The sequence below is a fragment of the Gymnodraco acuticeps genome, unplaced genomic scaffold (genome assembly GCF_902827175.1).
Source record: "Gymnodraco acuticeps unplaced genomic scaffold, fGymAcu1.1, whole genome shotgun sequence".
In the NCBI taxonomy this organism is placed as follows: domain Eukaryota; kingdom Metazoa; phylum Chordata; class Actinopteri; order Perciformes; family Bathydraconidae; genus Gymnodraco; species Gymnodraco acuticeps.
Window position 1 is genome coordinate 1,556,707 of NW_022990889.1, and position 14,020 is coordinate 1,570,726.

Consider the following 14,020-nt stretch of genomic DNA (forward strand, 5'->3'; position numbering starts at 1 on the left):
CCATGAAGAAGACATAGATGATGATGATGTTATCATTGACCCAAACTACAATCCATCCTCTGATGAGTCCTCTGTCCCTGAAAATGAAGACAGTCTGGCAGCAACTTCAGAACATTATGGTCCTCATCTAAAGGATGTGTATGAAAACAATACGGTCAAAAGGAAACAATATAAATACCTCAGCCCAGAAACATGGAAGCAAAATTAATCCAAGAAGAAACGTCTCAAAGGAATGGCATACAAGGCCAAATGTGGCAAAGAAATAGCTGCCTGCAAAGGCTATGGGCCTTCCCTGCAATTCGAAGTTCTGTCAATGAGTCACGACTTGAGACTGGCAATCCATTACAGAAGAGCAGAGGCAGTGGATATTTCAGAAAGTTTGGTCAATGGACAACTGGGAAGAACATCGGTTATACGTCACCACTTTGGTCACAAAGGTTGCCATGAAGCAAAAGAAAGAAAGTTGGTGAGGGATCCAGGCGCAGTTCATCATTTTCCTATAACTGAAACTTCAGGATGGAACAAATCTTAAAGTGTGCAAAGCTTTTTTTCTTCAACACTTGGTATCCCTGAAAGAACCATTACACTGGCTGAACAAAAATACCATCGACCATGACGAACAAGTGGCAGACCCGCCAACTACATCTCCACCTAAGAGTGGCAAAAATGCAAAGCTGGAAATGGCTGTTGCAGATTTCCTTAAGGACTGGTTATAGGATCTGCCCACTGTTGATTCGCACTACTGCCTACAAAGACACAAAGTTCCTTCACCCAGGCACAACCATCTCCCAACTCTATCAGGAATATCAACAGGCAGCTGCAACTGCTGAAGTTGACGCTCTGCCAATCAAGGCGAGGAGGTTTCAGGACCTTCGAAACATGTCATGCCCTTCGAGTGTCATCAGCTTTTTGACAATTTGTCACATAATTAGACACACACACACACACACACACACACACACACACACACACACACGCACACACACACACACACACACACACACACACACACACACACACACACACACACACACACACACACACACACACCAAGATGACTGAGAAAGGTTCAGGGGAGAAACTGATTTAAATGGAAAAGGGTTAGCTACAATTAAAAACACAGCAAAGAAGAGCTGGAGGGAGTAGTGAGGAGAGGCACATGCCTCCTCAGGGTTTGCTTTACTTGCCTTTTGTTTTATTTAGCTAAGAGTGATTTAAGTTGTAGCTTTTGAGTTTGCTATATTGAATTAAAGGGCCAACCACGGCCAAACTGCCCTCTGTTTCCTGAGTCTCTGTATGCTCCTCTAGCATTTTAAACTGTTAGTGGCTGACCCAGCCCCATGGTCTGTCACAGTAATGCGGAAAAGAGAAGTGCACTGTTTTGCCTAAGTCACTTACTCCAGAAGTAATAAAGGCCTAAGTCAGGTTTCAAATTGCCTAAGTCACAACAACATGTTCGTAATTGGCCTAAGTCATCTAATCCTCTTATTTTACACAATTGACAGACAGTGTTATTTGTATGTCAATAGTCATATATTGTCATAACCTTTTTGTGTGAAATAATTCATATATATCATATATTCTATATTTGGTTACGTTTTTTCTGTTTTTTGAAAAACTTTCAAATATGACTTAGGCCATTAGTTTAAGAAGGTGACGCAGTGCTATATCATGCCTCACAGGAATGAGATCCTTTCAGCACAACCAACAACGAGCTCTTGCACTACTCGATGATGAGTAACGTTCAAAGATGTATATCTGTAGAATTCTGTTATTGCATACCAGGTGGTTGCTGGGTTAGATTATATTTATTTCATTATAGTATATTCCCCTCATAGCTGCAGGCTTGGGGGGGGAAAGCTCATTGTCGCTGCCTCAAAGACCTAGACACAGCAGTCTTGATAGGTAGTATATTCCCCTCAAAGCCACGGTGCTGGGGGGGGGGGTTGGCACTGGTCACTTCCAGGCCTACACATAGCAGTCCCTCTTGGTAGTATATTCCCCTCAAAGCCGTGGTGCTTAAGGGGAATGGCTTTTCGGGCTGTTCCCGGGCCTTCACATAGCAGTCACTAGGTAGTATATTCCCCTCAAAGCCGCGGTGCTGGGGGGGGGCGGTTGGCACTGGTCACTTCCAGGCCTACACATAGCAGTCTCTCTTGGTAGTATATTCCCCTCAAAGCCGTGGTGCTTAAGGGGGATGGCTTTTCGGGCTGTTCCCGGGCCTTCACATAGCAGTTTCATTAGGTAGCATATATAGGTAGTATATTCCTCTCAAAGCCGCTGTGCTCAGGGAAGAATCGGCTCTGGGCTATTCCTCAGGCCTACACATAGCAGTCTCAATTAGTAGTATATTCCCCTTAAAGCCGCTGTGCTTAGGGGGAATGGCCACATGGCAGCTCGCCAGGCCCTCTACTTATCAGTCTTACATCACCAGCGTCAGGCTCGGCTACGCAGTTTTGGGGGATAGTATCTAATCTCCACGCAGTTTTGGGGGTTAGTTATTTAATCATCACTCATCGTGCTATGGAGTGATGATGCCCGAGCCTAGTCGCCAAACTCAACTATATGCTGCTTCTAATAAACATGTTAAAGGAACACGTGAGTTGTCTGACTGAAATGGGGCGAAGCCTGCGAGCTAGTTCAGGCAGTCAACTCGAGCACTTATGCTGCATTCATACATAACGCCCCCTTGCCACTCTACAACCAACCAAACAGACTCTCCTTAATACGCCGCTCTATTTAACCTGCCAGATCTCTCTCCATGCATTGCTTGCTGCTGCTATTGCTGCAGCTACCTCTACGTCGCTGCTGCTTGCCTGCCCCACCACCACCCCAGCTTCCACCCCAGCTTCCACCTGTAGGCTCGGGGGTTAGTTATTTAATCATCACTCATCGTGCTATGTATATCTATGGAGTGATGATGCCCGAGCCTAGTCGCCAAACTCAACTATATGCTGCTTCTAATAAACATGTTAAAGGAGACCTATCATGCTATATTTAAATGATATAGTGTATGACCATACCTATATAAGGTATATTTATACATTTTATTTTTCAAAATACCAAACAGATCATTTTTTAGCCATGCCTCGTTTCGCTCATTTTCACTCTATTCCAAGCCTGTCTTTGAAAATTCTGAGCAGCAGCTGACCACCCCCCCCCCCCCCCCCCCTGCAGAAGCGGGGGGCATGAGCCGGCGAGAGTCACGTTACCATGCTTGCTGTGATTACGAGTGTGGAATAAACATGTCATCTCAGAGCAATGCATGTGTTCAAGCATATTATCAATTTGATCCAGAAACTGACCCTGAAGCAGCGGAGGGTTTGGTGGAGGTGCAAACATCTCGGTTGCAGCAGGACGTTTCTGAATGGTTAGTTGACAAGCTGTGCTAAATTCCAGTAAAGTCTTTTTTTTTTTGTTGTGTTCTCAAAAAATAAAGACTAAGACTTTACTGGAATTTAGCACAGTAATCAAAACAAGGAAAACAAATATACTCTTTCGAGGAAAACTAGCAAGTGATCAATGAGGTAGATCCGTGGGAAGTCCGTGAGGTAATCAGGAACGTGGGTCATAGTAAGACAACGAACTGACAATGAACAGGAGGAAGCTACCACAATATATACACAGGTAAAGGGGACACAGGTGGAAACAATCAGGGCGGGGAAAACATTCAAGGACGCAGGAGACAGAAGGGGGCGGGGAGCGTGGAGGCCTGAAATGAGAGGGATGATTAATTAAGGGAATAAACATAAAGCACAGGGCAAAGGGACATGACAAAACTAACATAAAGAATAAACTTTCACTATTAGTTTCCTAGACATGACATTGCGCTACGATGCCTTCTGAACCGGGGAGAATGTGTGCTGCATGAAGATACCACAGGTAACATTTTTGATACCTTCACTAAGTTGTCTGTTTAGAGAATAGATTTTTAATATGTCATTCAATATATGTTTATCACACTAGGTGTCAAGACGGATGCAGGAACTTGAGGACTCTGTAACCTGTATGGTGGACCATCCTGGATTGGAGCCTGTGTGCCTGAATATGTTCTCCCTGCAGAATGCATTGAATATTTACAGAGCTGAACATGGTGGACTACAGTTGAGGCAAATAAAGCAGTGAGTGGTTTGTTTGGACTGAAATTGTAAAACAAATGCTAATATTGTTCATGGAAATAAATACTGGTGTATATGGCTTTATGCAATCTTTCATTGTACATGTACTATTATATATATTATTACACAGCAATGGCATAACACACCCATGTGTACGACAAAAAAAGTCCACACACAACCTTATGCTTTTGAAATCAGAATATTCTTTACCCATCCAAACATGAATAATCACGACACATTTGATATCAACTCGGAACTTTGTCAAAATCAACGGTTCTTTGAACCCATAAAAAAAAAAACTAAATGTACTTGTATTTTGTATAAATGACACTAAATATATTTTTTAATGATTTCAGGCGTCACAGGTATCTAGCCCAGTGGTTCCCAAACTTGTGCCCAAGGCACACCAAAGGACAAGTAAAAATCTCAAGGCACACCTATTGTGCAAAATAGCCCTTATAACACGTGTTATCACTCATATCATGTAAAATATCTGTAAATGTGCATAATTATTTACTAATGCCAAATAAAATGACAATACAAATAAAATATATTACTATACTATACTATATTACTCATGAAATATTTATTAACGAAATATTTCAGAAACTAATTTGAAACTTTATCAAATTAGGCTTCATCAAAGCAGCAACACACTCATTTAAACCAGACAGGGTCACAAAATTAAAAATGAGACAAAGGAAACTCAGCAGAAATTCAGCACAGAGAACTGTCAATGCAAGGAAGCTGCATGGCACATGCACATGGTCCTGAAATTATAAATGTAACATTTCAGCAATCAGCATTGAAACATGTGCTATTGTAAATATGTTGCCGACTTACAAATTAGTGAGATACATGTGCCTGTCGGGGCTTGCAGAATTTGTTAATCCTTGGTGGCACTGAAGAGAGGGCCACTCGCAAGTCCTGTTCAACAGAGAGCCGTGACCTCCTGTTGTTCTTCATGTAAACCAGAGTAGAGAACGCCAACTCCAGAGATGGTGTCGTTACTAAAAAAAAAAATATATATTACATATTACTTTAAAAAAAAAAAGAAGTATATTACACTACTTCGTTACTATCTACATAAAGTAACTCGTTACTTTACTCGCCGAGCACGTACGAACTGCGCATGCGTGAGTGGCAATACCTTTCCTTACCAGCAGGCGGCGGTAGTGTGTATTTGTCATTCAAAACAGGCAACAACCGGAAGACAGAGAAGAAGAACAGACTGCGTGATATAAACAAACAACAAATAGCGTGTGCGATAGCTTCACGTTAGCATGTGTTCTTTGCAGGTGTTTGTTGAGGTTTGACGTGGTGTTTACAGCAGTGGATAACAGCTTCTGGCCTGAACAGTTTGCACCTCACCGTCACATTCCTGTCTATTCTTCGGACGAACTCAAAATAATGAGCATACCTCCACCCCTCGAGAGTTATCGCTGACTCAGCCATGTTTATGCAGCACTGCACGTGGAGATGTGGATGCACAAGTCGCGCAGATTACGTACATATAAACCTACAAAGTACTGATATAGTAAATTAAAAAATAATTATTTTTGTGTAGTTGTATATTGCAATAATAACGTATGGTTGTCACAAAATCCCACGGCACACCGTTTGGGAACCACTGATCTAGCCTTTGTGAGCTGGTGCTGGGGCTTCCTTGGACGCAGGATCAGAGTGGTGATTCCGGCCTGCGTTGTCCTCAGGATTCGCAGGGAGTTTCCTGATCCGCGAAATGTCTATGTTGGGTTCAGACAGTCAAATTGAACCGTGTAGCATACCCGGAGATGACCTCCTCCCTGTCAGGTCGCTCATATTGGGAACACAGGTCCTCTGGGATGGGTATCTTCAGAAGCGCCTGTGTGAATGGTGCAGGGTCCACAAAGACTTGGTCGAAGATGAGGTCCATCAAGTTGGCCACGTAGCCTGTGCAATGTTAAAAAAAGCACAACAAAAAATGTGGTTTACATTAGTATATGCATGTAAAAAACTGAAAGTTCTTTCTAATTTTATATTTGTAAATAGTTGTATAATAAATATTTTAAACACTTACGGAATGTGGGGTCAGTCTTTACTGGTTTTGCTCTGCATTCTCCCTTCCTGGCCTTTGGGAACTGCAGTTTATACAGAGGGTTTCCAGTGGATGTAGTGGCTTGTGCACGCTCAGCATTTTCATTGTAGTGCAGGGCTGCCAGGTACAGTCTTTCATTTCCGCCATGAGAAAAAAAAAAATGGAAATCATAGCAAAGGATGTACAAATTGTCACTAATTAGTAAGTAACTATGGTTTATTTTACCTGCACAACATTCCAAGAAATGGAAACACAACATTCTTTGGAGCAAAGCGCAGGATGACGGCATGGAATGACTCAAAGATGAAGTCTGGTGGTGTGGGCTGAGTTTGGCCACAGCTTTCAAAATCCTCTTGGTTGAGAGAATTGTCTCCAGCTTGTGAAAGGCCGGCGTTCCTAAGAATTTGAAAATCAAAGTCATATTTGAATTGTCATGCTTTATAGATTGTGTCTGACAACATCCTGTATTCAATAGTTGTCCCTTACAAATATTTATAGAGGAGTAATGTAATATGGTTTATGAACAACATACCTGCAGCCATCCATTGGTATTGCGCAATGCACAGTGGATGAAGGCACTTAGGGAACAGGGGGTCATCATGAGAGTGGATATCCTGCACGTGGTTCAGGATGGAAGTCCATTTGGCCACTCTCTCAGGCCCGGTGGTGGAGGTTGCTGCAGTCCAGTATATGTGGTTTCTTATACTCTTCACCCACCCTCGAAGTTTTTCGCAGTCCTTCTTTTTTGCAGCCTTCTCCAGTTGCTTAGAAATCCCTAATAAATACATTTAACATGTAGTTAATATACATACAAGTTTACTCAAAATATTATTATACTGATGTGATTGTAGGAAGCCGGGTTTGTGTCTAAATAAAATAATGATTGTATTTACAATCGATTTATTTACATAGAAATTAATATAAAGAAAAATACCTTTTTCTATGTGCCACACATCAAAGAATTGGGTGATGCTGCTTTCCCTTAGGAATTTCTGAATTTGCAGATGTCTGTCCGTGACAATACAGTCCAGAGTCACACCACGTTCCTTTAACAACTCCAGACTCCTTTTCAGGCCCTCTAACTCCATGTGGTAGCTTCCACCGACCTCATTGCTCCGTTATGACACATACAAATAACCATTGATACACACATTTTAAATATAACGTGCAAACAGTGTTAAAGAAAAAAACATTGATATTTCATTTCACCCCACTTACCTGAACCAACTGGAGGTCAACGACTTTGTTGTTCTTCAGGTCCATCATTCTTTCACACACAGTGACGTCACGAGCTACCCACAATGCAACACGCGCCATATAAATATATATAAATGCGCCATTTTCCTGGAGGTGCTAATATCCTGGAAGTGCAAATATAAACAGCTAGCTAACTAGCCAGGCAGAGCGCAGTAGGTTTTTTTTCTGAATTAACGACCGAAGAAATCGCTACATGTCTTCGGATTACATCTCTGGACTTGAGGGGTGTGCTCTAAGTCGTTACCAGCGTAAACTAGAGCTGTGTGGGTTGTTACAGACTGCCTGCAGATGTATGGAAAAACGACAGTGGCCTTCGTCGATTTTGGCTGCATCTACGTCTAATTTCTGGAAACACCAGGTGAATACCCCACTTGTCACAATAATATTATCATGCCATTGCATATATGTGGTATTTTAGAGTTGACTAGATATTGATTAAGGCAATAGACTATGATATTCAGTACAGGAAGCTTAGCAACACCAAGACGGTGTACGGCTGCTTGCACCTCGCGTAAAACGGCGCATACCGGAAGTACGGTGTCGCGCTCGGCCCAATACCCGTATGTGTGTGTGAAAGAATAGTGTAGCTTCCGAAGTTTGCAGAGTGGCCTGTGAAAATATGTTTTACAGTAATTACTAGGGATGCACGATATTGGTTTTTTGAAACCGATACCGATAACTTCCTGCTTCTCAAGACCGATACCGATAATAATATAATATATATTAAATGTACGTACCTGTAGTTTTTGCACACCTGGTGGTAAAAAAAGACTAGTAGTGAGCAAATGACATGAGCATTACTACTATGAACTAAACAAAGCCAAGAACAGTTTTGACTCTCGTCAAGCGCCATCATTTCTATGATGAAGTTAGAGATCGTTTTAGCCCTGGGGTCGTCTCTGGCAAACTTCTTGCCTTTTTTAAAAGCCTCGTCGATAGGTAAAAGCCCCGGTGCCTTTGCAGCTGGCTTTGGATTCACCGCTAGTTTAGCAGCGCAGGCGTCTTCTTACGCTTTTAACACACCGTCGTAGCGATGGCGATGTTTCAGGTGACAAATCAGGTTGGAAGTATTATAGCTCGTTGCCTTTTTCCCTCCTCGTGGAACTTCTGCATTGCATTTGTTAATGCATTTGTATTTGCAAGCGAACTATCTAACTCTGAAACTTTGAAATAGTCCCATACTACCGACGACATGTTTGTTTACTGTCCTGGCTTCACTGCCGCACACCATTTACGTCACAGCCAGGCATGAGTTAGGGAGCGCTGGATTTGTGAAAAACTCCCCTCTTCCTAAACCACTAATACCACAGTACTGGCAAAACGGGAGGAGCCGAGTGAAAAACAAGCGCCCCTCATCCCAATCAACCCATACCGCAGTATTTTTTTCTTTTTTTTTACCCAAAAAATATATTGTATATTATCGGGGCTATTAATACTGTTATCGGGTTTATCGGGATGACGTCATAATTCCTAATATTGGACCGATAATTATCGTGTACCACTAGTAATTACTTTTCTCTGCGGATGGTGAATTTGTATTTTTGCTTGCAGTGTTTAGCATATGTTTTTCAGGAACCATTAATTGAACAAATCACACATAGTGAAACCCCTTTCTGAAATGTAAAATGTGAATTATATAAAAAATACATACCTGGAGAGTCAGCCCTCATATCACCACCAAATATCCCTTTCTCCTCTGCATGGAGCTTCTGTAGCATGCCTTCCTGTGATTTTTACCAGTAAGAAACAATCATTGGCTCAATGAACATCCTGGCATGCCTTCGGAAGGTGTTGTATTTGCATAGCTGCATATTCATTGCTTTGAAGACCTAATGGTTGAAAGAAAACCGCAAGAATACATTTTCATCTCAAAGATCACCTGTAGATTTGTTGACGAGTCGATGAGGAGAACCTGGAAAGTGCAAATGAGCTGCCCTTTTTTTAAACAAGGAAAGAGCTGAACATGTCATTAGGGGTGCTTACTCTACAGTGCCCCTTTCACATCTCTTCTCTTTCTCCACACCACCCTCCCAAAAGAGCTTTACATATTAGCATGGGTCGTTACCTAACAGTGCCCTATTCCCACATTTTCTCACTCTTGTTACCTTGTCCTATCTTATTCAACAACAACATTTGCATTTTCAAACATTGGCAAAACAATCTTCTGCAGTTAATTTACCTTTGAAAGTTTGTAGAAAGATGCTCCGTTGACATATGTTGCAACTGATAGCTGCAGGTTTCCAACTGGAGTACTCCCAAGAACAGGCTGGCTATTCCAGTTTCTTGTAAACTGACAATGGGGGCACAGCTGCTGCACTGATATGAATGTACCGATCCTTCTGGTTTGTACATCACACACACGCTTGCACACAGGACATGATTCAAAAAGCTCCATGAGGCAGGTCTCATACACGATGTATGTGTTGATCGTCTGGGGGGGGTTTTGTTCTTGACCACTAAAACAAAAAAATAGAAGTTACGATCCATCACACAGATTGTTGCTTTTGAGATCTTTGGTGTTTCCCTATTATCAATGTTTGAATTATATACAGCAAAAAATACAATACATAGACAAACTCACACATAGTGATATTTCAGTAACTTACGACATGGCTGTTGTTTCTGTAGCATTTGTTATGGATTCTGCTGGATCATAAGTTGCATCCTGGCCTTCGGAAATCACCAAAGAAGAGCTTCCCTCAAATGGATCTTCGTATTCCTCTTCAAGATCCACACAGGCCTCTTTGGTGGTCTCTTTAAGGGGGTGGATGTTAAAAAGGGCACTGGCACTTCCAACGGAAGTGTTTCGACACCAACGCTTCTGCAGGGAATTTTAGCCTGGACAGCTGTAACATAATTGTATTTGACATTCAAAACAAAACAAAAGATAAAACAAAAATATTTTTACAACAATTAGAAGCACACAAATTAAAGGCTACAACATCAGAATGTCAAGATGTATCCAAAGAACATTTGAAAAACGTGCTTCTAACCTGTACTTCGATGTGAACCAAGAGTCCTCGAGGATAGCTGTGTACGAACAGTACGGTACTTGGGTGGGTCAGTCTGACATGCAAAATCTATCATCACAGGTAATCTGCTGGTAGCATGTGAGGTGCTGGCCTGTAAAGAAGAAAACATAGTTAGAACAAAATCATCTCAACTTAGTATTCAGGATGAGAAAATACTATTTGGATAAATATAGTCTGAAATCCCAAAAGATGGGGGCTAAAACTCTCTATTTAGCAAAGCTCTTTGCTTAGCCTTTTTCAATCTGAGTTAGTTTTGAACCGTAACGTGCATGCTGTGTTTCTGACTCAATACAGATGATGTGTTGGAGAGGGGCTGAGCTCAGTAGACTGACTGTAATGAGTGCTAGCCACTAATTAGCCTGTTGCTAGAGGTAAGGCCTCGTCAACAACAACAGACCAACGGGGCTTTAGCTCCGTTTTACTCGTGGTGTGTGTCCCCCCTCGCATACATACACAGTGTTGTATCCTAACACACCCCCATTTACATTAATGTGCGCAAACAAGTAAACATACAAAATCTTTTACATATAACGCTGCAAAAAACGGCATGTCTCATTAGCGTAGCTTAGCTTACAGATCGATGAAATCTGATCGTTCTTACAGACTACAATCACAAAAGCTTTTACATATAACGCTGGAAAAAACGGCACTTGCCTACAGAAGATTACGTTTGTTATTATAACTTACTCAATATGATTTTAGAAGATACAAAATACTAATAAATAGGAGAATAAATACTTGTGTTATCGGCTAGGGCGTGGCTTTACAGCCTTCACACAGATCGCCATTACGGCAGTATGTCTGAACATGTTAGCAAATGCCTGATAATTAAAATAAAAGACAAAGCAAAGACTGCGGAGCGTACAAAATAAAATGTTAACAAAACATATAAACACCTAACCGATTACTATTCGGGTTTGAGGCGACATTGATACGGCGAAGCGACATGCTACATGCTACATACTACATGCTACATACTACAAGCTAGAGATCGCTTTATCAGGAAAAACACCGCTAAATAAAAACTTACAGCTTCAAAATTGGATGTGTCCTCACTGGCCTGGTCCCGGATGGTTGGTATTGATCCCGGGTTTAGCATTAGTTTGGAGGCATATCCGTGTTGGACTTGAGAGAAGTTCATAAACATGTCCGTCGTAAAATGTTTGGAACACACCAACAGAAATCTGCCATGGTCTTCTGGCACATGTCCCTTGAAAATGAAGTCTAGCCACAGATTATTTTCTTTTTCCACTGATGGCATTGCATGCTGTCCCCTTTCTCGAGTCTTGCAGCCAACAACAGCACAGCGTTTAACTGGCTTAAACATCCTAGCAAGAGCAGACAAAAACACAGATGTGACTGGGGTTGATTTAGCCTGCCGATAGCCTATATCTCTGGCCTATATGCGAATGAGAGGTTTGGCAATGCACGTAGCCGTGGCTCATTCCCCTGATAGGTGGAGAGTTGACCAATAAGCGGAGCACGTCTTTGTGACGTAGAAAAGTATTGAAATCTGGATCCGTTTTTTTCAGATCCGTTGCAGCCCCTTTTTTAGAGATTTGGCTAAGGAGGAAAATAGAGAGGGTTGTGTTTTCTGACACTTGGTGAGTTCCCTGGAACACCGGGGACACATATTCATGTATAAAAGACGTACAAAGGTGCATTTTGCATGATAGGTCATGCACGTGAGTTGTCTGACTGAAATGTGGTCTACTTCGCTTGGTGCAGAATAATAGCTATAGATGCCCTCAAGCAAATCCCCAACTGTGAGTTTACTTGCAACAGTAGGTGCAATGTTGAAATAGGGCTGCTTACGCCATATGGCCTATATATGAGAATTGGCACATTGAGAGTGAAAAATGTGAAAAGCATGACATTCTGGATAATTTCTCTTGTCCTCTCTCACTGCCCTTCCTCCCTCAGCCATCCCTTTCTGTCACTGGGTGTGAACGCCAGAGGCTACAGTATATAAGATGAATGTATTGCTTTAAGCTGTCAATTCACCAACACGAAAGTAGAAAAATGACAGAATCCAATTGGTTTCTTTAGCTCTCTACTGTGATTACCTGCATCAATGCTGATTTATTTTCTCCAGAAGAAGAATCAATTCATGGAGGACAGCTTGACATTCCTCTGTTATTGAGGCTTCAAGATCAATATAAGACAAACATGTGACATTTGAATAGCTACTCCACCCTGAGACATAAAACATGATACAAGAATTATAATGAAATGTACCAATTATATTTCACATTTGAAAAATATATACTACAATGTACAAACATTGAAACAAATAATAACATAAAATGTATCTATACTTTGATATAATAACGCGAGTCTGTTACCATGTTATCTCACAGTTGGGTTGCTATGGGGGTGTATGCAGTATACACACACACACACACACACACACACACACACACACACACACACACACACACACACACACACACACACACACACACACACACACACACACACACACACAGACACACACACACACACATTGACTCTTGGCTCTGGGTGCTCTGGTTTCATGACCTACTAAAAGGTGGAGCATTATTGAATCTTTATTCTGGAGAGACTGTGCATTTGTAAGATCATTTGATAATTGAATATCAACAACTTTGAACAGAATCAGGTTGAGACAATGAGCTGTCACTGTTATCATTCTACAATTTAGGTATGCTTATTCTAATGAATTCATTTGAGAAATTAAAAAAACTAAATTGAAGTCCTTGTACGCCCATCTACTTCCGGTCCATGGGACCTTATTTCGGAAAAATTATGCATTGAAGTCAATGAGGAGAGAAAACTTATCTTTCGATCCCGTTTGAATTGTGCCATGAATTACACATATGACGTTTGTCAATCTTAAACAATAATTTCCACGTCAAAAAAGTCAGTTTGTCGTAAAACTGTTGAAATATAAGACTATGAAAAATACGTAACTAGAAAGACTACAAATCCCAGAGTGGCGTAAGTGATGTCATAACTGTTTTCCTCCACTAAGAGATAGCTAAGATCAGCGCCATATAGATAGAATCTATCTATATGGCGCTGGCTAAGATAAGATAACTTTAACAAGATGCCTGTGTGCTTAGTACCAGGTTGTTATCATACCAGCAATGGGTAGTGATGGCAGTTTGACACTGAAGCTTCGAACGGAGCTTCAACCCTGGACTTCCTATTCCATAGAAGCAGTGCTTCGAAGCTTGCTTCAAATCACGTGACATATGACGTCCGAAGCAGCAACTGCTTCAAATCACGTGACATGTGACGTCCGAAGCAGCAACTGCTTCATTTCCTGAATGAATCACTTGACTGGTTCGCGGTCCATTCACGCGATTCAATGCACTGCCTCGTCTCGATTCTGACAGGTGACAGGTTGAAAAAGTTTCAAATTTGAGTGCTTCAACACTTTATGACCGCTCTAAACAATGCACAATGTGTGGGTTGTTGTCGTAGTTTGCGTTGTTGCTGTTGAGTTGTTGTTGGTATTGCATTTGATATCATTATAGAGCAAGCCAGGAAGA

General features: G+C 41.5%; 1 protein-coding gene and 1 long non-coding RNA gene across 3 annotated transcripts; both read right to left on the reverse strand.

Annotated features, from left to right (window-relative positions):
* Positions 1–5,699: 5,699 nt before the first annotated feature.
* LOC117557724 lies at positions 5,700–7,551 on the reverse strand. Of its 2 annotated transcripts, none has more exons than XM_034233691.1 (5): positions 7,130–7,536; positions 6,728–6,970; positions 6,421–6,591; positions 6,178–6,326; positions 5,700–6,050 (listed from the first exon to the last, which is right to left on the reverse strand). In XM_034233691.1, exons 2-5 carry the CDS (start codon positions 6,739–6,741, stop codon positions 5,875–5,877), a joined length of 510 nt encoding a protein of 169 aa, XP_034089582.1. In that variant the 5' UTR covers positions 6,742–6,970; positions 7,130–7,536; the 3' UTR covers positions 5,700–5,874. The 2 variants fall into 2 exon arrangements, with proteins under 2 accessions (XP_034089582.1, XP_034089581.1); XM_034233690.1 differs by having other exon boundaries at positions 5,723–6,050; positions 6,178–6,591; positions 7,130–7,308; positions 7,414–7,551.
* Positions 7,552–9,207: 1,656 nt separating this feature from the next.
* Positions 9,208–10,187, reverse strand: LOC117557645. Its single transcript, XR_004570746.1, has 3 exons — positions 10,059–10,187; positions 9,632–9,908; positions 9,208–9,281 (listed from the first exon to the last, which is right to left on the reverse strand). It is a non-coding gene; the product is annotated as an uncharacterized LOC117557645 (long non-coding RNA).
* Positions 10,188–14,020: the final 3,833 nt, after the last annotated feature.

Bases quoted from the DNA above. Each gene is read 5' to 3' on its own strand.
- LOC117557724 (XM_034233690.1), bottom strand. From the start codon at position 7,283: ATGGAGTTAGAGGGCCTGAAAAGGAGTCTGGAGTTGTTAAAGGAACGT. The intron at 6,971-7,129 runs GTATTTTTCTTT...TGTATTTATTAG, and splicing joins TGTGTGGCACATAGAAAAAG to GGATTTCTAAGCAACTGGAG. The intron at 6,051-6,177 runs GTAAGTGTTTAA...AACATTGCACAG, and splicing joins AAAGACTGACCCCACATTCC to GCTACGTGGCCAACTTGATG.